The sequence below is a fragment of the Callithrix jacchus genome, chromosome 18 (genome assembly GCF_049354715.1).
Source record: "Callithrix jacchus isolate 240 chromosome 18, calJac240_pri, whole genome shotgun sequence".
NCBI classification, from domain to species: domain Eukaryota; kingdom Metazoa; phylum Chordata; class Mammalia; order Primates; family Cebidae; genus Callithrix; species Callithrix jacchus.
The window spans coordinates 14164226-14182105 of record NC_133519.1 but is presented as its reverse complement, the minus strand read 5'-3'; the positions used below and the strand labels follow the sequence as shown (position 1 = coordinate 14182105).

General features: G+C 47.5%; 1 protein-coding gene and 1 non-coding gene across 2 annotated transcripts in view; one reads left to right on the top strand and one right to left on the bottom strand.

Annotated features, from left to right (window-relative positions):
* INTS3 (integrator complex subunit 3) overlaps positions 1–17880 on the bottom strand; it is a 49675-nt gene that overhangs the window by 13419 nt on the left and 18376 nt on the right. Inside the window, exons 4-13 of the mRNA XM_002759997.7 lie at positions 17394–17507; positions 17093–17177; positions 15086–15152; positions 12294–12438; positions 11130–11259; positions 7533–7630; positions 4245–4436; positions 2376–2463; positions 1620–1699; positions 1072–1163 (exon numbers count right to left, since the gene is read on the bottom strand). Of these exons, the coding sequence (XP_002760043.1) occupies positions 1072–1163; positions 1620–1699; positions 2376–2463; positions 4245–4436; positions 7533–7630; positions 11130–11259; positions 12294–12438; positions 15086–15152; positions 17093–17177; positions 17394–17507 (1091 nt within the window). The remainder of the gene's footprint in view (positions 1–1071; positions 1164–1619; positions 1700–2375; positions 2464–4244; positions 4437–7532; positions 7631–11129; positions 11260–12293; positions 12439–15085; positions 15153–17092; positions 17178–17393; positions 17508–17880) is intronic.
* LOC118149364 (small nucleolar RNA U13) lies at positions 8040–8141 on the top strand. The gene has a single exon (XR_004736746.2). It is a non-coding gene; the product is annotated as a small nucleolar RNA U13 (small nucleolar RNA).

Sequence of the window (17880 nt, the reverse complement as noted above, 5' to 3'; positions counted from 1 at the left end):
CCTCCTGGGTTTAAGCAATTCTCCTTCCTCAGCCTCCCGAGTAGCTGGGACTACAGGCATGCGCCACCATGCCCAGCTAATTTTTTGTATTTTTAGTAGAGACGGGGTTTCACCATGTTGACCAGGATGGTCTCAATCTCTTGACCTCGTGATCCACCCGCCTCGGCCTCCCAAAGTGCTGGGATTACAGGCGTGATCCACCGCGCCCAGCCTCTTTTGTTTTTTTTTTGAGGCGGAGTATTACTCTTGCCACCCAGGCTGGAGTGCAGTGGTATAAGCTCAGTCACTGCAACCTCTGCTTCCCGGGTTCAACTGATTCTTGTGCCTCAGCCTCCCAAGTAGCTGGAATTACAGGTGTGCACCATCACACCTGGCTAATTTTTGCATTTTTAGTAGAGATAGGGTTTTATCATGTTGGCTAGGCTGGTCTCGAACTCCTAACCTCAGGTGATCCACCTGCCTTGGCATCCCAAGTCTGGCCAGAGCTTCTCATTTCTAGGTTCAAGCCCAATCAGTATAATTGGGCCATACTCAGATCCCTGGAGGGGGTCAACACGGAACATGAAGGCATTTGAAGACCTCTGTAATATGATGGCGAGAGAGAAATTCCTCTAAGATCCAGGAAGACATATGCCCAGCAGTCTGAGGTAGAGCCAATACTTCTTACACTTGTCAGAGGAAAGGCCCAGCAGTACTATGGCAACATCTGGATATGCCTGGACCTAATGAAAAATGGGAAAATGGCTGGGCGCAGTGGCTCACGCCTGTAATCCCAGCACTCTGAGAGGCTGAGGCACGTGGCTCACTTGAGGTCAGGAGTTTGAGACCAGCTTGGCTAACATGGTGAAACCCCACCTCTACTAAAATACAAAAATTAGATAGGCATGGTGGCGTTAGCCTGTAATCCCAGGTCCTCAAGGGGCTGAGGCAGGAGAACTGCCTGAACCTGGGAGGTAGAGTTTGCAATGAGCCGAGGTCACGCCACTGCACTCCAGCCTGGCGAGAAAGCAAGACTCCATCTCCAAAATGAAAAATGGGAAAACAACCTCCTTCCTCCAACAAATTCCTTACGCCAAGACCCGTTTTTCCACAATGTGGTTGAGGGAGGAAAAGACACCCTGCCGCACATGGCCCTCCAATGGTGGATAGAAGTTGGGAATGATCTGGAAGGGAAGAAGGAGAAGAAAATGAGCACAGGACTCCATCCAGAGGGTTCTGCTGAATTCGATCTGAAAAGCTGCTTTGGTTTTGACCAGCGGACACTGGGGAGTATGGCTGCAGAGAGAACTGGACTTGTTGATCATTCCAGGCCACTCAAATGAGAAACTTTTAAGGAACCTGGCTGCTCCCCAAGGAAACCAGATTGTACCTTGAGTCACCATCCCTGTGATTGCAAAACCTCACAGAAAATGAGAAGATCCAACTGCAGACAGCGGATTATGGAAGGGAAGCATTTGTTAACTTGGAGGACAGGACCCATCTGAGAGCAGATAGGACCTATGACTGCTTCTGCTCTCAGTCAAGGGGTACCGAGAAGACCCATTCACTGGGAGATTAGGGGAGATACACTTAAATCTGCTCATCCAGGCACCGGGAGAAAAGAGAGCTGTAACACTTACGCGGCACATGAAGTCCAGGAGTGTGGCAGTGATGGCTGGGTGGGGCTTCATGGAGTGGTGCATGACCAGGATGGCTGGTTCTGGAGAATGTGAAATTAAAGAGCCCCTCACATCAGTCAGTCTGTTTCTTTTCTTTTTTTTGAGACAGAGTCTTGCTCTGTTATCCAGGCTGGAGTGCAGTGGTGCAATCCCGCCTCACTGCAGCCTCTGCCTCCTGGGTTCAAGCAATTCTTGTGCCTCAACCTCCCGAGCAGCTGGAATTACAGGTGTGCTCCATCTCGCCAGCCTAAAGTTAGCCTGTTTTTATCTCCATAAAATGGGATGTTAGTATATATGAATGGCTCTGGTAAGTGTTATGTCTATTCCCTATATCCCCACTGAGCAGACCAAAGAGCAGATAGCTCCCCCAAACAGTCTGTAGCCCTCATTTCCCTTCTTGTCCCCAGCATTCAGCTTGGAAAAGGAAAGTAACACGAGAGGAAAAGCAGGACATGGTACAGCCTTTCCCTTTACCCAGGCCCTCCCCTCCTGAAGCCCCTGCATCAGGCTGTGGGGGGGGAGGTGTAGTGATGGTTTAGCCTCATCAAAGCAATGCTCCTTTTAGGTCAAGGGAAAACTGACGAGAAACAACAGAGCTGCTCCCAGATAAGCTGTCTCCACTCCACGGTGCCCTGAGATTTATGACTGCTATCACTAAGACAAGGCAGTGGGGGCTTCAGGGTGGGGAAATGGAGCTGCCTGGTTTTGGCCACATACCTATGTTCATAATGCTATCCTTGTCTGGGCTAAAGAACAGCCAGTCGTAAAACAAAGCCAGCTTGGCATTGGAGGCAGCGACATTTGACTGGAAAAAAGAGAAACAAAGGGCTAGTTTCATTAATCAATTCCCTCCATTTCAGTCCCAAGACAGATTCCAGGACCCACTTGGCTGCTCCATCTATGAAATTCAGTTCCTAGTGAAACAGGGTGGAACTCTCACCCTGAGGAACACTGGAGTAACTTGTGTGGTGTATGAGTGAATACTCTGTGGTCTTAACCAAGAGGACAGAAATTGGGCCAGGTGCCCCGAAACCCTTTTTTCTTTTCCTTTTTTTTTTTTTTGCCAATAGGGTCTTGCTCTGTTGCCCACGCTGGAGTGCAGTGGCACTATCCCAGCTCACTGCAACCTCCACCTCCCAGGCTCAAGAGATCCTCTCACCTCACCCTGGGACTACAGGCACGCACCACCTTATCTGGCTAATTTTTATATTTTTTTGTACAGATGAGGGTCTTACCATGTCACCCAAGCTGGGGTGCAGTGGCTGATCATGGCTCACTGCAGCCTTGACCTCTTAGGCTCCAGTTATCCTCCCACCTCAGCCTCCTGGGTAGCTGGGACTAGGGACTACAGGTGCACACCACCACACACCATGCCCAGCTTTTTTTTTTTTTTTTTTTGCTGGTAGAGATAGGGTTTTGCCATGTTGCTGGTCTTGAACCTCTGGGCTCAAGTGATCCTCCTGCCTCAGCCTCCTGATGTGCTAGATTACAGGTGTGAGCCACCATGCCTGGCCAGGCCTGGGTTCTTTTCTTTTTGTTGTTGAGGCAGGACCTGCCTCTGTCACCCAGGCTGGAGTGCATGGGCAGGATCTCAGCTCAATGTAATCCCCACCTCCCAGGTTCAAGCAGTCCTCTCACCTAAGCCTGGAACTACAGGCACATACTACTACCACACTTGGCGAATTTTTGTATTTTTTTTTTGTAGAGACGAGGGTCTTGCCTTGTTGCCCAGGATGATTTCAAACTCCTGAGCTCAAGCAATCTGCCCACCGCAACCTCCCAAAGTGCTGGGATTACAGGCATGAGCCACCGTGCTCAGGAGGCCTGGGTTCTTAATACATCCAGCAGTACATATATCTGATTCCCATAAGGGAGAATGCTTGGATTCAGAAGTCCACTCATCACCCCCGAACTGAGGCAACAGTCAGACTAGCACCCCTTGGCTGCCCTTGCTGGGCTCTCCAGGCACATTCCTGAAGAAGAGACCCCCACCCCCCAAGGAACAGCCTGTTGTCATATCTGAATCAGCACATTCCAAGGACCCAGTCAAATGAGGGAGGAGCCCTGTCAGAAGAGGTCAGGGGGCAGCCAGATGCCAGAGAATAGATAGTTTCCCACCCTAGGCTCAGGGAAGAAAACACTTGAAAGGAAATGCCTCCACTACAATTCACTGTATTTACAGAAGGGAAGTAGCCAAAGCTGATGCCAAAAAGGCACAGCGGTGAGGGTCTAAAGAATGCAAGCTGTGGATCTGAGAAAGGACCAATTCAGAGGAATAGTTGTATATGGTTTCTGGAGGCAAAAATGAAAAAGGCGGGGATGTTCCAGAAACTCCAGCTTTTGGGGATTGGCAGTACGAGGGAGAAGAACCTGTTCAATCTCAAAGCCAGATGGAAAATAATAAGTTTAAGTAAATTTCTAGAGACACAGAGGGAAGTGGAGCAGAAGGCTGAGACACTCAGGAGGATCAGAGTAAAAGAAGGGTCCTTCAGGGGTCAGGTGGCCCTGGAGTCAGGAAGAAGAATGGAAATACGGGGAACACTATGGAAGAGGCACCCTTCACCACCCAATATCTTTTGCCCTCACCGTGCACGTTGTCAGGAGCCAACCAATGATGGCCCACCGGGGCAAGATATCTGAACTCAGTACTTCATTAGAAGGGTGAACTACCCCACAGATGTAGCGAATGAGGTCACAGCGCAGAGACTGACTGTCTGGAGTTGACAGGTACTGGCGCTGGAACCAATCTTGGTATCGCTTTTGTTGACCAAATCGCACCTGGGGCAAAAGGAAGTTAAGAAAAACTTAGAAGACAGTGTGGGGTCCCTGGACAGAGGAAAACGAGCACCATTTGACCTAGATCTCCATTTCTTCCCACATCTTATGCATTAGCTCATACTGTCTTACAAGTCTCCCCTCCTTTGGGAGGACTTCTCTTTTTCTTTTGTTTTTTTTTTTGAGACGGAGTTTCACTCTTGTTACCCAGGCTGGAGTGCAATGGCGCGATCTCGGCTCACCGCAACCTCCACCTCCTGGGTTCAGGCAATTCTCCTGCCTCAGCCTCCCGAGTAGCTGGGATTACAGGCATGCACCACCATGCCCAGCTAAATTTTTATATTTTTAGTAGAGATGGAGTTTCACCTTGTTGACCAGGATGGTCTCGATTTCTTGACCTCGTGATCCACCCGCCTCAGCCTCCCAAAGTGCTGCGACTACAGGCTTGAGCCACCATGCCCGGCCTTTTTTTTTTTTTTTTTTTTAAGATGGGGTTTCACCATGATGGCCAGGCTGGTCTTGAACTCCTGACCTCAGGTGATCCACCCACCTTAGCCTCCCAAAGTGTTAGGATTACATGCGTGAGCCACCGCGCCCAGCTAGGACTTCTTGATTAAAAAAAAAACGCTGACAATTTTTAGCTTGCCCTGCAATGAATGTTACATTCATTTTTGCCACTGACCTCAGGCTACATTTACAACTGCAACTTCAGTCCATTTCTGGCTCTTTATTCCTTGTACTGGTCACTGATTCTCCAGTCAGAAGTATAATCTTTTCTCATTTTCTTGAGCCACTAGTGAACAGCAAGGAATGTTCTTCAAGAGTAAGAGCTGGGCCTGTTCACCGCTCAACACTGACTGAGAATTTCCTGCTGCTGACCTAACAGGACAATTATCCAAGGCCTAGACTCTCCAAATCTTTTGTGGCAAGGTTTTCCTCAAACAGAGCCTAAATGATCACAAATAGTAACACCAAATAAGAAAAAGGACCTGGTTTCCCTCTTCTTATATTCCCCTATCTGTCAGAAGAAATCAATCAAGATAGAGCAAAAAGGTAAAAAAGCAAACAAAAAGCTACCTCTAAACTAACAACATCCAACAGAACTTTCTGCAATGATGGCTGCTATTGTGTACGTGAAATATAGCTATTGTAACTGAGATATCAAATTATTATTATTATTTATTTTATTTGTTTTTTGAGAAAGAGTTTCACTCTTGTTGCCCTGACTGGAGTGCAATGGCGCGATCTTGGCTCACTCCAACCTCCGCCTCCTGGGTTCAAGTGAATTCTCCTGCGTCAGCCTCCTGAGTAGCTGGGATTACAGGCAAATGCTACCATGCCTGGCTAATTTTTTTGTATTTTTGTTAGAAACAGGATTTTACCATGTTGCCCAAGCTGGTCTTGAACTCCTCACCTCAAGTGTTCCTGCCAGCCTCAGCCTCCCAAAGTGCTGGGAGTGTAGGCATGAGCCACAGCACCCAGCCATGAATTTTTAATTTTACCTCATTTTAACTAAGAATTTTTTTTTTTTGAGACAGATATTCGCTCAGTTGCCCAGGCTTAAGTGCAGTGGTGTGATCTGGGCTCACTGCAATCTCGGCCTCTCTGGTTCAAGCAATTCTCCTGCCTCAGCCTCCTGAGTAGCTGGGATTATAGATATGCACCACCGGCTGGGCGCAGTGGCTCAATCCTGTAATCCCAGCACTTTGGGAGGCCGAGGCGGGTGGATCACGAGGTCAAGAGATCAAGACCATCCTGGTCAACATGGCGAAACCCCGTCTCTACTCAAAATACAAAAAATTAACTGGGCATGGTGGTGCGTGCCTGTAATCCCAGCTACTTGGGAGGCTGAGGTAGGAGAATTGCCTGAACCCAGGAGGCGGAGGTTGCGGTGAGCCGAGATCGCACCATTGCACTCCAGCCTGGGTAACAAGAGCGAAACTCGGTCTCCAAAAAAAAAAAAAAAAAAAAAAGATATGCACCACCACACCCAGCTAAATTTTTGTATTGTTAGTAGAGATGGGGTTTTACCATGTTGGCCAGGCTGGTCTTGAACTCCTGATCTCAAGTGATCTGCCCACCTCAGCCTCCCAAAGTGCTGGGATTACAGATATGAGCCACTGTATCTGGCCAAGAATTTTTATCATACCTAGTCCTGCAAACTAACTTCAAGTTAAATTGCAACACATGGCTGGTGGCTACCACAGAGTACAACACAGACCTGGGAAGTTCTGGGTGACTTAGGAAAGCTGATTAGGGCAGCAGTTCCTGACAGCCAGACTGGCCACAGAGGAATGACATGAGAAGTCTGCTAAAAACGCAGATTCCTGGCCGGGCGCGGTGGCTCACTCCTGTAAACCCAGCCCTTTGGGAGGCCAATGTGGGCGGATCACGAGGTCAGGAGTTGGAGACCACCCTAGCTAACATAGAGAAACCCCATCTCTACTAAAAATACAAAAAATTAGCTGGGCGTGGTGGCATGCACCTGTAGTCCCAGCTACTTGGGAGACTGAGGCAGGAAAATCACTTGAACCCAGGAGGTGGAGGTTGCAGTGAGCCCAGATCACACCACTGTACTCCAGCCTGGGCAACAGAGCAAGACTCCGTCTCAAAACAAAACACAGATTCCTCAATCAAATTATCTGGGAGAGTAGGATCCAGGAAGCTACATCTTTAACATACTCAAGTAATTCTGCCATTATTCAGTTAGCTGACACCTCATGGTTCTCCTGGAGCAATCATGGATTTTTCAGAATGAACACTTTCACTCTCCGCTTTATAGAACATTTCACACTTGCAAATGTTATTAGCATTTCTATACAATTATTGGTTTAGTGACTGCTTTAGATAGACTAAAAGTGTCACAAGAACTTGAACTGTATTTCTCTTATTCAACACTGTACCCTCAAGTCTTAGCACCATGCCCAATGTGTAGTATAGAATGAATAAAGGACAAAGAAGTCAGCAGCCAGGTAGATCAGGTAAAATCATTTAGCCACCATTCTACTGATTAGTAATCAATGGTAATGGCTCCACAGACTGAAGCAAGAAGTCCAATCAGCGTGTGATCTCTTCTCTTGCTGCAACAGGTTAGCTTACCCGGGATGTCATGAAGAGGAGTTTAGTCTCCATGTCTGGGGTGAGACGACATGCTAGGAATTTTCGGGATGTTCTTGACTGAAGAAGCTGTAGGATACCTGAATCAAATGCAGAAGGAAAGAGAATAGAGGAAGCCTGAGACCAGAAAGAATGAAAGGCAGGTTAGGAACCTGGGCCAGATACTGATGTGGTCTTGCTCACAGGGAAATTCCAAGACAAAGACCAAGGGAGGTCAAGCACAGGTGGGGATTCCAACCAGGACTGATGTGTTCTGCTCCAACCAACCACTATCCCCAGGACCCAGCTATATTGCTTCCTGTCTTCTGCTGGGCTTCCAGAGCCTCCTACCCACATGATTCCCACTGGCAACAGATGGGAAAGTTAAGGAAGAAATATGGGAATCCCCAGCTGATCTTCCTGCTCCTGATGGTCCCATCCTTGGGTCCTGGAATCAATGTGATGTGTGGCATGAGCATGAGCCCTGGAGTCAGAAACACGTGGATCCAGATCCTTTTGTAGTTCATAAGCATGATTATTGGTTTTTCACACTCATGCATGAGATGTGCCTCCCTCAAACCTTGTTACTATCAGCATATTACCTGCCTCACATGAGAGAACAAAACTAATTTTAAAGGCCAGGCATGGTGGCTCACACCTGTAATCCTAGCACTTTGGGAGGCTGAGGCAGGTGGATCCCTTGAGCCTAGGAGTTCAAGACCAGTCTTGGCAATATGGTGACACCTCATCTTAAAAAAAAAAAAAAAAAAAAAAAAGGCCGGGCGCAGTGGCTCAAGCCTGTAATCCCAGCACTTTGGGAGGCCGAGGTGGGTGAATCACGAGGTCAAGAGATCGAGACCATCCTAGTCAACATGGTGAAACCCGGTCTCTACTAAAAATACAGAAAATTAGCTGGGCATGGTGGCGTGCGCCTGTAATCCCAGCTACTTGGGAGGCTGAGGCAGGAGAATTGCCTGAACCCAGGAGGCAGAGGTTGTGGTGAGCTGAGATCGCGCCATTGTACTCCAGCCTGGGTAACAGGAGGGAAACTCCGTCTCAAAAAAAAAAAAAAAAAAAAGGAAGGTGGGTAGATCACCTAAGGTCAGGAGTTCAAGACCAGCCTGGACAACATGGTGAAACTCCATCTCTGCAAAAATACAAAAGTTAGCCAGGCACATGGCGGTACCTGTAATCCCAGCTACTGGAGAGGCTGAGGCGGGAGAATCACTTGAACCTAGGAGGCAGAGGTTGCAGTGAGTTGAGATCGAGCCATTGTAATCCAGCCTGAGCAACAGAGCAAGACTCCATCTCAAAAAAAAAAAAAAAAAGACCTATATCCAGATCCTGCCTCTGTCACCTAACCTACCAGCTGTATAGCTTTGGGCAAATTACTTAATCTCCTTAAACCTGTTTCTTTATGTATAAATGTAGAAACTAAAATACTCATACGGCTGTCCAGAAGATTAAATGAGGTAGCATATGTTTGTCTAACACAGTGGAGGCATGTAAAGCAACAAAATATATGTTCAATATAAGAGTACTACAATTTCCAGCACTTTCCTCTCTTCTTTCCTGACTTCCCAGGTCCTGGACAACTGCTTTCAGAGTGTGTGTGTGTGTGTGTGTGTGTGTGTGTAGGGGGAGGGGGTGTGTACAACTGCTTTCAGTGTGTGTGTGTAGGGGGATAGGGTATGCACAACTGCTTTCAGAGTGTGTGTGTGTGTGTGTGTGTGTAGGGGGAGGGGGTGTGTACAACTGCTTTCAGTGTGTGTGTTGGGGGATAGGGTACGCACAACTGCTTTCAGTGTGTGTGTGTGTGTGTGTGTGTGGGGAGGGGGTGTGTACAACTGCTTTCAGTGTGTGTGTGTAGGGGGATAGGGTATGCACAACTGCTTTCAGAGTGTGTGTGTGTAGGGGGAGGGGTGTGTACAACTGCTTTCAGTGTGTGTGTAGGGGGATGGGGTACACACAACTGCTTTCAGTGTGTGTGTGTAGGGGGAGGGGGTGTGTACAACTGCTTTCAGTGTGTGTAGGGGGATAGGGAACGCACAACTGCTTTCAGTGTGTGTGTGTAGGGGGAGGGGGTGTGTACAACTGCTTTCAGTGTGTGTGTGTAGGGGGATAGGGTACGCACAACTGCTTTCAGAGTGTGTGTGTGTAGGGGAGGGGGTGTGTACAACTGCTTTCAGTGTGTGTGTGTGTAGGGGGATAGGGTACGCACAACTGCTTTCAGAGTGTGTGTGTGTGTGTGTGTAGGGGGAGGGGTGTGTACAACTGCTTTCAGTGTGTGTGTAGGGGGATGGGGTACACACAACTGCTTTCAGAGTGTGTGTGTGTGTGTAGGGGGAGGGGGTGTGTACAACTGCTTTCAGAGTGTGTGTGTGTGTGTGTAGGGGGAGGGGGTGTGTACAACTGCTTTCAGTGTGTGTGTGTAGGGGGATAGGGTACGCACAACTGCTTTCAGAGTGTGTGTGTGTGTGTAGGGGAGGGGGTGTGTACAACTGCTTTCAGTATGTGTGTAGGGGGATGGGGTACACACAACTGCTTTCAGAGTGTGTGTGTGTGGAGGGGGAGGGGTACGCACAACTGCTTTCAGTGTGTGCAGGTGACTCTCAACTGCTTTCTGCGTGCCTGTGTATGTGTAGGGGGAGGGGGTGCGCACACGATCACAAGTACATATGTGTTGAGGTGGGGTGAGGAGCAAAGCCGTACAGTTATTTTTCAGACTACAGCAGGACCCTGGGAAAGGGAAAGAGATATAAAAGGGACCCTGTCAGGGGGAGGGCACACAGAGACTCCCTCCTCCAAAGTGGATTTTGCCCAAGCTGGATCTTTGGAATCCAAGGCAAGACTGTTTCCAGGGAGGGGCCTTCTCTTACAGAACAACTTCCAGCCTCTTTACTGACTCAGTCTCACGAGCTGACCTCTGACTCTGCTGCTAGACTCCGGGAAGCTGAACACTGGTCACTGGCTCACCTCCTGAGCCAATGAGCTGCCGGAAAGTGAGGAGGAGGACTACAGTTCTCTGTCTCACTTTTTTCTTTTTCTTCTTCTTTTTTTTTTTTTTTTTTAAGATGGAGTCTCAGTCTGTTTCCCAGGCTGGAGTGTAGTGGTGCAATCTCGGCTCACTGCAACCTCCATCTCCCAGGTTCAAGCGATTCTCTTGCCTCATGCTCCCAAGTAGCTGGGACTACAGGTGCATACCTAGCTAATTTTTATATTTTTAGTCAAGATTGGGTTTCACCGTGTTAGCCAGAATGGTCTCAATCTCCTGACCTCGTGATCCACCCACCTCGGTCACCCAAAGTGCTGGGATTACAGGTGTGAGCCACTGTACTGGACCTCACTTTTTTCTTACTAGTAATGTAACAGCTGGAGTCTATAAAAGCCAAGTAGGGGCTATCTAGGAACTACATGAATTGTTCTGTACCTCTGCCATTCCCAGTTGTATTTGGCAAAGCCTGCCCTGTCCCAAGCTTCCTAAATCTGACCACCAAAGACTCTCCTACCCACCAACCTCTACCTACCTTCTTGATTCAAGCAAGATATACACATTGAACTCCCAGCTCTAAAGGACAGGATGCCTAAGACCCTACTTACCTGTGAACTGAGGACTCAAGGCCTGAGGATTATGGATAATATCTTTCCACAGCAGTTCAAATTCTGGTATCCTAGCAACATTCTGAAGTAGTCTTACGAGATCCCGACCGATCATCAGACATTCCATGAACTTGATAGGGAAGAGGAAGTTGGGGACAGGAAAGAGAATAAAAACATGGATTGTTTACCTGCTGGAGGGAGGACAAAGGAACAACATGTTCTAGGGAGGGAAGGAAAGAGGGTTGAAGAGACTATATGATTTCTTCTGGAACCAAAGGATTGGCCCCTAGCTGTCAGGGGAAGAGAGCTGGAAGCTGGGGACTGATAACAAGGATGAGAGGTTACTGGGAAGTGCTGAAGCCCTGCTGGCTTTCACATTAACTTACTTCCCTCTCCACCCAGAACTGTTTCAATCCAGTTCAAGGAATACTGAAGTTTTAAAAGGATGTAACTGGCAAGTTGAGCCCCAGAAACCCTAACCTCAAACTCATTTTGTCTAACAAAATTCTGCAGTATCTAATTCTATGGGTCCAATTCTGTGGTAGTAGAAATGGCTGCATCTGTGTACTCTAAATGAAATCCATTAGCAACATGTAGCTAATACAACTAGAGGAGTGAATTTTAACGTTTTATCTAACATTAATTTTAGGCTAGGCACAGCAGCTCATGCCTGTAATCCCAACATTTTGGGAGGCTGAGGCAGGAGGATTGCTTGAGGCCAGGAGTTCAAGACCAGCCTGGGCAACAAAGCAAGACCCACTATCTACAAAAATAAAAAGTTAAAAAAAAAAATTTTAATTGCCACATGGGAGGTCTGAGAGAGGATAATTCATAATCCCACTAGACCATGGGAATTATCCAGGACAGTAGGTGGGGGGATCATGTCATGGTAAGCACACAAGGACAGCTTATGTCTGTGGTATACAACAGTATCCTTGAGGCTGACCAGGGAAATCCCAAGAATGCCAGCTTAACAGGTAGTAGCATTTCTAGGAATTAGAAACATTCCACACTAACTCCCCCTCTTTTCTACCCTCATCTGTTGACAAATGATGGAAACCACCACATCTTGATACACCTCCATCTCTAACAAGGCATTTCTGACTCCACTGCATAAATCTCAGAGTTTCACTTCCCCACACTGTTTTTATCCTTTTCCCTCACCCGTTCCCGAAGAAGTGAGATGCAGAAGTCTACTTCCTTCTGCCGAAGGGCCTGGAGCTGGGCGGTCCCATGGTGGTCCACGATGAGGCGGAGGTACGTGTAAACAGCCATGGCAATGAGGATGCTGCTCTTCAGGACCCACTCTCTGCAGGGAGGAACACACTGGTTCCTATGCTCTGTCTAGAGCTATTTACCCTCCCAGTACACCCTCCCTGGGCTTGACTACAGTGCCTCAGAAATAACTGATGTTAGACACTGGGAGTAGCCGCTTTGATTTTTTGCTTGCTCACTCATGATAGTATCTATCTTGGACTATCAACCGGTTAAGGACAACCTCCTTAATTTTCTCTTCCAGAAAATTATAAAGAAAATTACAAAGATAAGTGCCAAATGAAAGCAATCTCTTCCTACCACCTAACTACTTAGCTCACAAGAAAATAACTCTCTTTGGGCCGGGCGTGGTGGCTCACGCCTATAATCCCAGCACTTTGGGAGGCCGAGGTGGGTGGATCACGAAGTCAAGAGATCGAGACCATCCTGGTCAACAAGGTGAAACCCCGTCTCTACTAAAAATACAAAAATTAGCTGGGCATGGCGGTGCGTGCCTGTGGTCCCAGCTACTCGGGAGGCTGAGGCAGAATTGCTTGAACCCAGGAGGCGGACGTTGCGGTGAGCCGAGATCGTGCCATTGCACTCCAGTCTGGGTAGCAACAGCGAAACTCCATCACCAAAAAAAAAAAAAAAAGAAAATAACTCTCTTTGTTGACTAATTCATTCAAACATTTACTGAGTGCCTATCACATGCCAAGCAACATGGAGGTACTAGGGACAGAATGAAGCCACAGTATCTACCCAGGTCAGGCTATGGGGAAAAGCTGGGCAAGTGTCCCTAAGTCAGCGAGTTCTTAAGTGTGGTGCAAGAACCTGTGGGGATTGCCAAGACTCTTTCAGGACCTAGTTTTGAGAACATACTGTGCTAGCCCAGTCTGCTTATCATTAGCAGCTCACCATGCCACAAAGCTTTCCCTGGTTCTATCTAGTCACTGATACACAGTAAGTCCTCACTCCCACACAATGAGTCACCTGCCCTATATCACAACCTGAAAAAAATAATCCAATTTTGGGTGGCAAACCCATTTTCCCAGGAGTTTCAGAATATCCCTGAGGAAAAATGGGGTAATGAAAGGTTTGTTCCCAGTTGCTTTAAATGGAGTAGAGAGAAAGACACAGTAGGGATATTCCTAAAACTCTAATCCTGTCTCTAAGTGACAAAATTGAGACACTGTCTCCTCCCAGCAAACAATTTGTAATGGCTTTGGCACCCCTGTTGGAAGGCAGGGAACTGGAGGAAGATGACATGGTGTTTAATTAATCCAATCAGGCCACATCCTGATTCCGGAAAACTACTCAAGCCACCTAATTAAAAGACTCTGGCCTTTACTTTTCACAGAATGAATGTACTAGCCAAGGTTACTGGGGAAGGTCCCCTCCCCTACATGCTACCTTTTAACTCCACAGCCCTAGAAACATTCAGAAGGGAGTGAGAAGGAGGGTGTAGGAGAGGACACAGTTTTAAACTTCTAGGTATTGACTTTCACCAAAAGATGTAAGTTTTTTGGAGGGTAGAAAACAGGGCAGTTATCTGATGCCTATACAGGAAATTCAGCTTTAAGGTACCGGGACAGGATGTATTTAACACCAGGAATAAAACAAGAAAAATCACTTTTTTAGAAAGATTGCTAGCATAGGTAATGAAATTATCTGAATCCTGCAATGGCACGACAGAGAGAGATGAAAGTAAGGCTCCATGACCCAGGGCAGTAAAAAGGAACAAACACCTAGGAAAAGCAGAGACCTGGTGAGAGACTGTTAGGATCGCACGTTAGTGGAATGGCACCAATAACAGAAGTGGCTCCAGGCCCAGATGTGGCTGCACATCTGTGCCCAGAGCACTAGGTGGCACTGCACAGCAGACTGGGCAGGGCTCTCAGACCTGGGGAGACCATAGCACACAGCCGTCTCTTTCACAAGTGTGAATGATGGGAGGAGGTCCATTCTTCTAAACTACAGATAGTATGGACACTATTAGCCCTCTCAATCATTTGACTACTATGGTGTCCTCAACCAGAAAAGAGACTCAGAAGTCAAGCAAGAAGACGACTAAAGCCAAGGGGAAAGCCTCACCTCCAAACAAGTTCAGATGTGGAATAGCCCTCATAAAATTTCTGGCCCTTTATTTTGATGGGTAAGGGAAAGAATCAGCCAGAAAACCCAATATGCACCCTCTGACGCACTCTCTACCACTGGAGCCTCCAAACCCTATATGCAAACTCCAGCAGGATTCACTAATCTCTATTACCTGCTCACCCCAACTGACCCCTGTGTCACTTCAAAAAGAGAGCATGAGTTGGATGGGGAGGCTTGGAGGGGAAAAGGATACCTGCCAAGAGTGGGTGTTTGGCTGGCCCAACTCTGCTGAGCTCATTCCTCCCCAACTTCCCCCTAAGATAAACATTCCAAGGAGGTCTGGATCAAAAATAAACCCTTATCAGATGAAGCCAGCTTTTCTGGGCTATGAGATATTTTGGCAAAGACCTCTTTCCCACTCCTTCATTCCTTGGGCATTAATTCCTTCACTTGCCAAGGATACACTTGTCTCTCCCTCTCCTCACCTCCCCCTCTCTAACTTAAGGTGTTCTTGGGCCACACAATCCTTTCATCCCCATTTCCCACTCTCACACGCCTAACGGTCATTATCTGGCCCATGCCCCACCCTTCGTGGTGGAATCTACCTTTGCTCCGTCAGGATATCCAGAACACTTTCTGCCAACCAGATATTTTTGGCTGTAACATCTCCACCTGATTTCACAAGGGGAAAAAAGAATAGCTCTGATTAGCAACTCAGCTAATCCAATACATCTCTTTACCCATTCTGCTGGTCCACCCTGACTGCCACCCCATCACTGCTGTTCTTAGTGCTGGGATAAACTGCCTTCTGTTCTGCTAGGCTTTAAAGTTTCCTCCTTTGCCTCCAGAAAGAAGGGAAGGGAATGTCCTGAAATTTTCTAGAAACCACAGCTGCTACTTTTCCATAGATTGTGAGTTGGAGTGGGAACATTTTGGCCCTTGAAAGTGAATGTCTGAGGCCGGGCATGGTGGCTCATGCCTGTAATCCCAGCACTTTGGGAGGCCGAGGCGGGTGGATCACTAGGTCAAGAGAGCGAGACCATCCTGATCAACATGGTGAAACCCGTCTCTACTAAAAATACAAAAAATTAGCTGGGCATGGTGGCGCGTGCCTGTAATCCCAGCTACTCAGGAGGCTGAGGCAGGGGAATTGCCTGAACCCAGGAGGCGGAGGTTGCAGTGAGCGGAGATCATGCCATTGCACGCCAGCCTGGGTAACAAGAGCAAAACTCCGACTCAAAAAAAAAAAATGAATGTCTGAGAAGTAGATATGAGAAGCCCACAGTTGGAAAGAAAGGATGATACCTCAGATAGGGCCTGAGGGGTACAGGTGGCTGCTAGCAGCTGCAGTCCAGCAACTGGATGCCCTGAGTCCTCCACTCAGGCCCCCAATAGGCCAAGAGTTTATTTCCAGGTAACAGTCTTTTGGGCTTGCTATAAAACTTCCTGGGGCAGAATTAACATGCAGCAATGCCAGACCAGTCTTGGCATAAGAAATGGGGGCTGGGAGTGCCAAACAGGGAAGAAAGTGCCAGGAGAGAGGATAAAAATAGTCAGCACAACAATGCTATGCCTTGCCCCAGCTTGCAATTAAACAATTCAATGTTCACAAGTCACACATCACATAGATTAAGATTCATACACATCAAAACAGGAGCATCAGTGTTACATAAAATCCTAAAGAGGAAGCAAGCTCCAATGGGCTAATGGTGAGGTAGTCGCAGGTCACTTTGAAACAAACGCATGCAATCTTTCTTGGGAGTAGCCTCTTGCATATGTGGTGGCTCAGACAGATGTCACTGAGGCCAAGATGAGAATAAAATCTAAATGTCAGGGTCTGTTCTGTGACACAGTTTGTCCCTCATTCTGGTCCCAATAACAGGTCATAATTACTAGGGAGCAAGCCTTCAGAACATGGGGGTGAAGCCAGGGAAGATGTCTAGGTTTCTGAAAGCACAGGGACATGGGAACAAATTACTGCCCTCACTTCTGTCCCCATTTCTTCCTGCTCTGATAGGCCATAAAATCTCAGCATAAAAAAGACTGGCTAAAATAGGCCAAATATTCTGTCAAGACCTGGGTTTAGCATGAAAGAAAATGAGGCAACTTACTGCTTTAAAAGGCCCCCCATGACTATTCTTTTTTTTTTTTTGAGACGGAGTTTCGCTGTTGTTACCCAGACTAGAGTGCAATGGCACGATCTCAGCTCACCGCAACCTCCGCCTTCTGGGTTCAAGCAATTCTCCTGCCTCAGCCTCCCAAGTAGCTGGGACCACAGGCACGCACCACCATGCCCAGCTAATTTTTGTATTTTTAGTAGAGACGGCGTTTCACCTTGTTGACCAGGAGGGTCTCGATCTCTTGACCTGGTGATCCACCTGCCTCGGCCTCCCAAAGTGCTGGGATTACAGGCTTGAGCCACCGCGCCCGGCCCATGACTTTTCAATCAATTGATTTCTACCACATATGTGGTCAGCAGATGTCTGTATCAGAAGGAAACAGTCTAAGCAATCCAGGAATTCCATCCCTTTGGCACTTATCATTTTTCATTGTCTCTATTTAGTCTCTGGGCTCCCCTCCTTTTTTCTTTACGCTCCCGCCATCAATCTCACCTGCAATCTGCTTCATAAATGTCATACAAACACCATCGGCTCCCAGAACCCCACTCTTCACCAGTTCCCGTACCAACCACACCAACTAAAGGAAAGAGGGAAAAACAGATGAAGAGCAGGACCTGTGAGTTTGAGAAGGGAGCTAATTCAATTACAACTGAAAGGAGCACATTACAGTTTAGACACATAATGATAGGGCTGTGTTAGCCCTTATCCCTCTTTCCCTTTCCTGACAGAGAGAGGGTCCATCCTCTCATCCTCTCTCTTTGAGCTGGATCCTGTCTTTTCTTTCTGGCCTTACCTGAGTTCGGCAGGTATCCTGCAGCTTCAGGTACTTCTCCATAAGTATCTGGTTGATTTTATTCAGGACAATATTCATGCCATCACGACTCACCAGAGCCAAGTCCCGGTAACACTGTGAGAAGTAAAGTTTGTGAGCAGCCAGCAAGCTGAGGATAAGGTCCTCACCCCAACCACAATGGACCCTTTGCCCTCTAAACCCTTAAACTTAATTAACACCAATAAGACACTGAGTAGCAATGACATATTTTCCGTTCTGGACACTTTCTTTCTACAGGGGTCCTTCATCCCAAACCTATCCCCTGCTCTGTCACACAGAGTTATCCTTTAATGAGGCAGAAAAGCCTGCTGAGCAAGCCTCCTAGTACTATCCCTGTCCCCTCACTTCCCCTCTTAGGAAGTGTCATACTGTTTGATATCACAGGCTGAGCAAAACCAGGTGGAGGCCATCTGCTTTTCATCTGCCAGTCAGTAAAAGGTCACTGCAA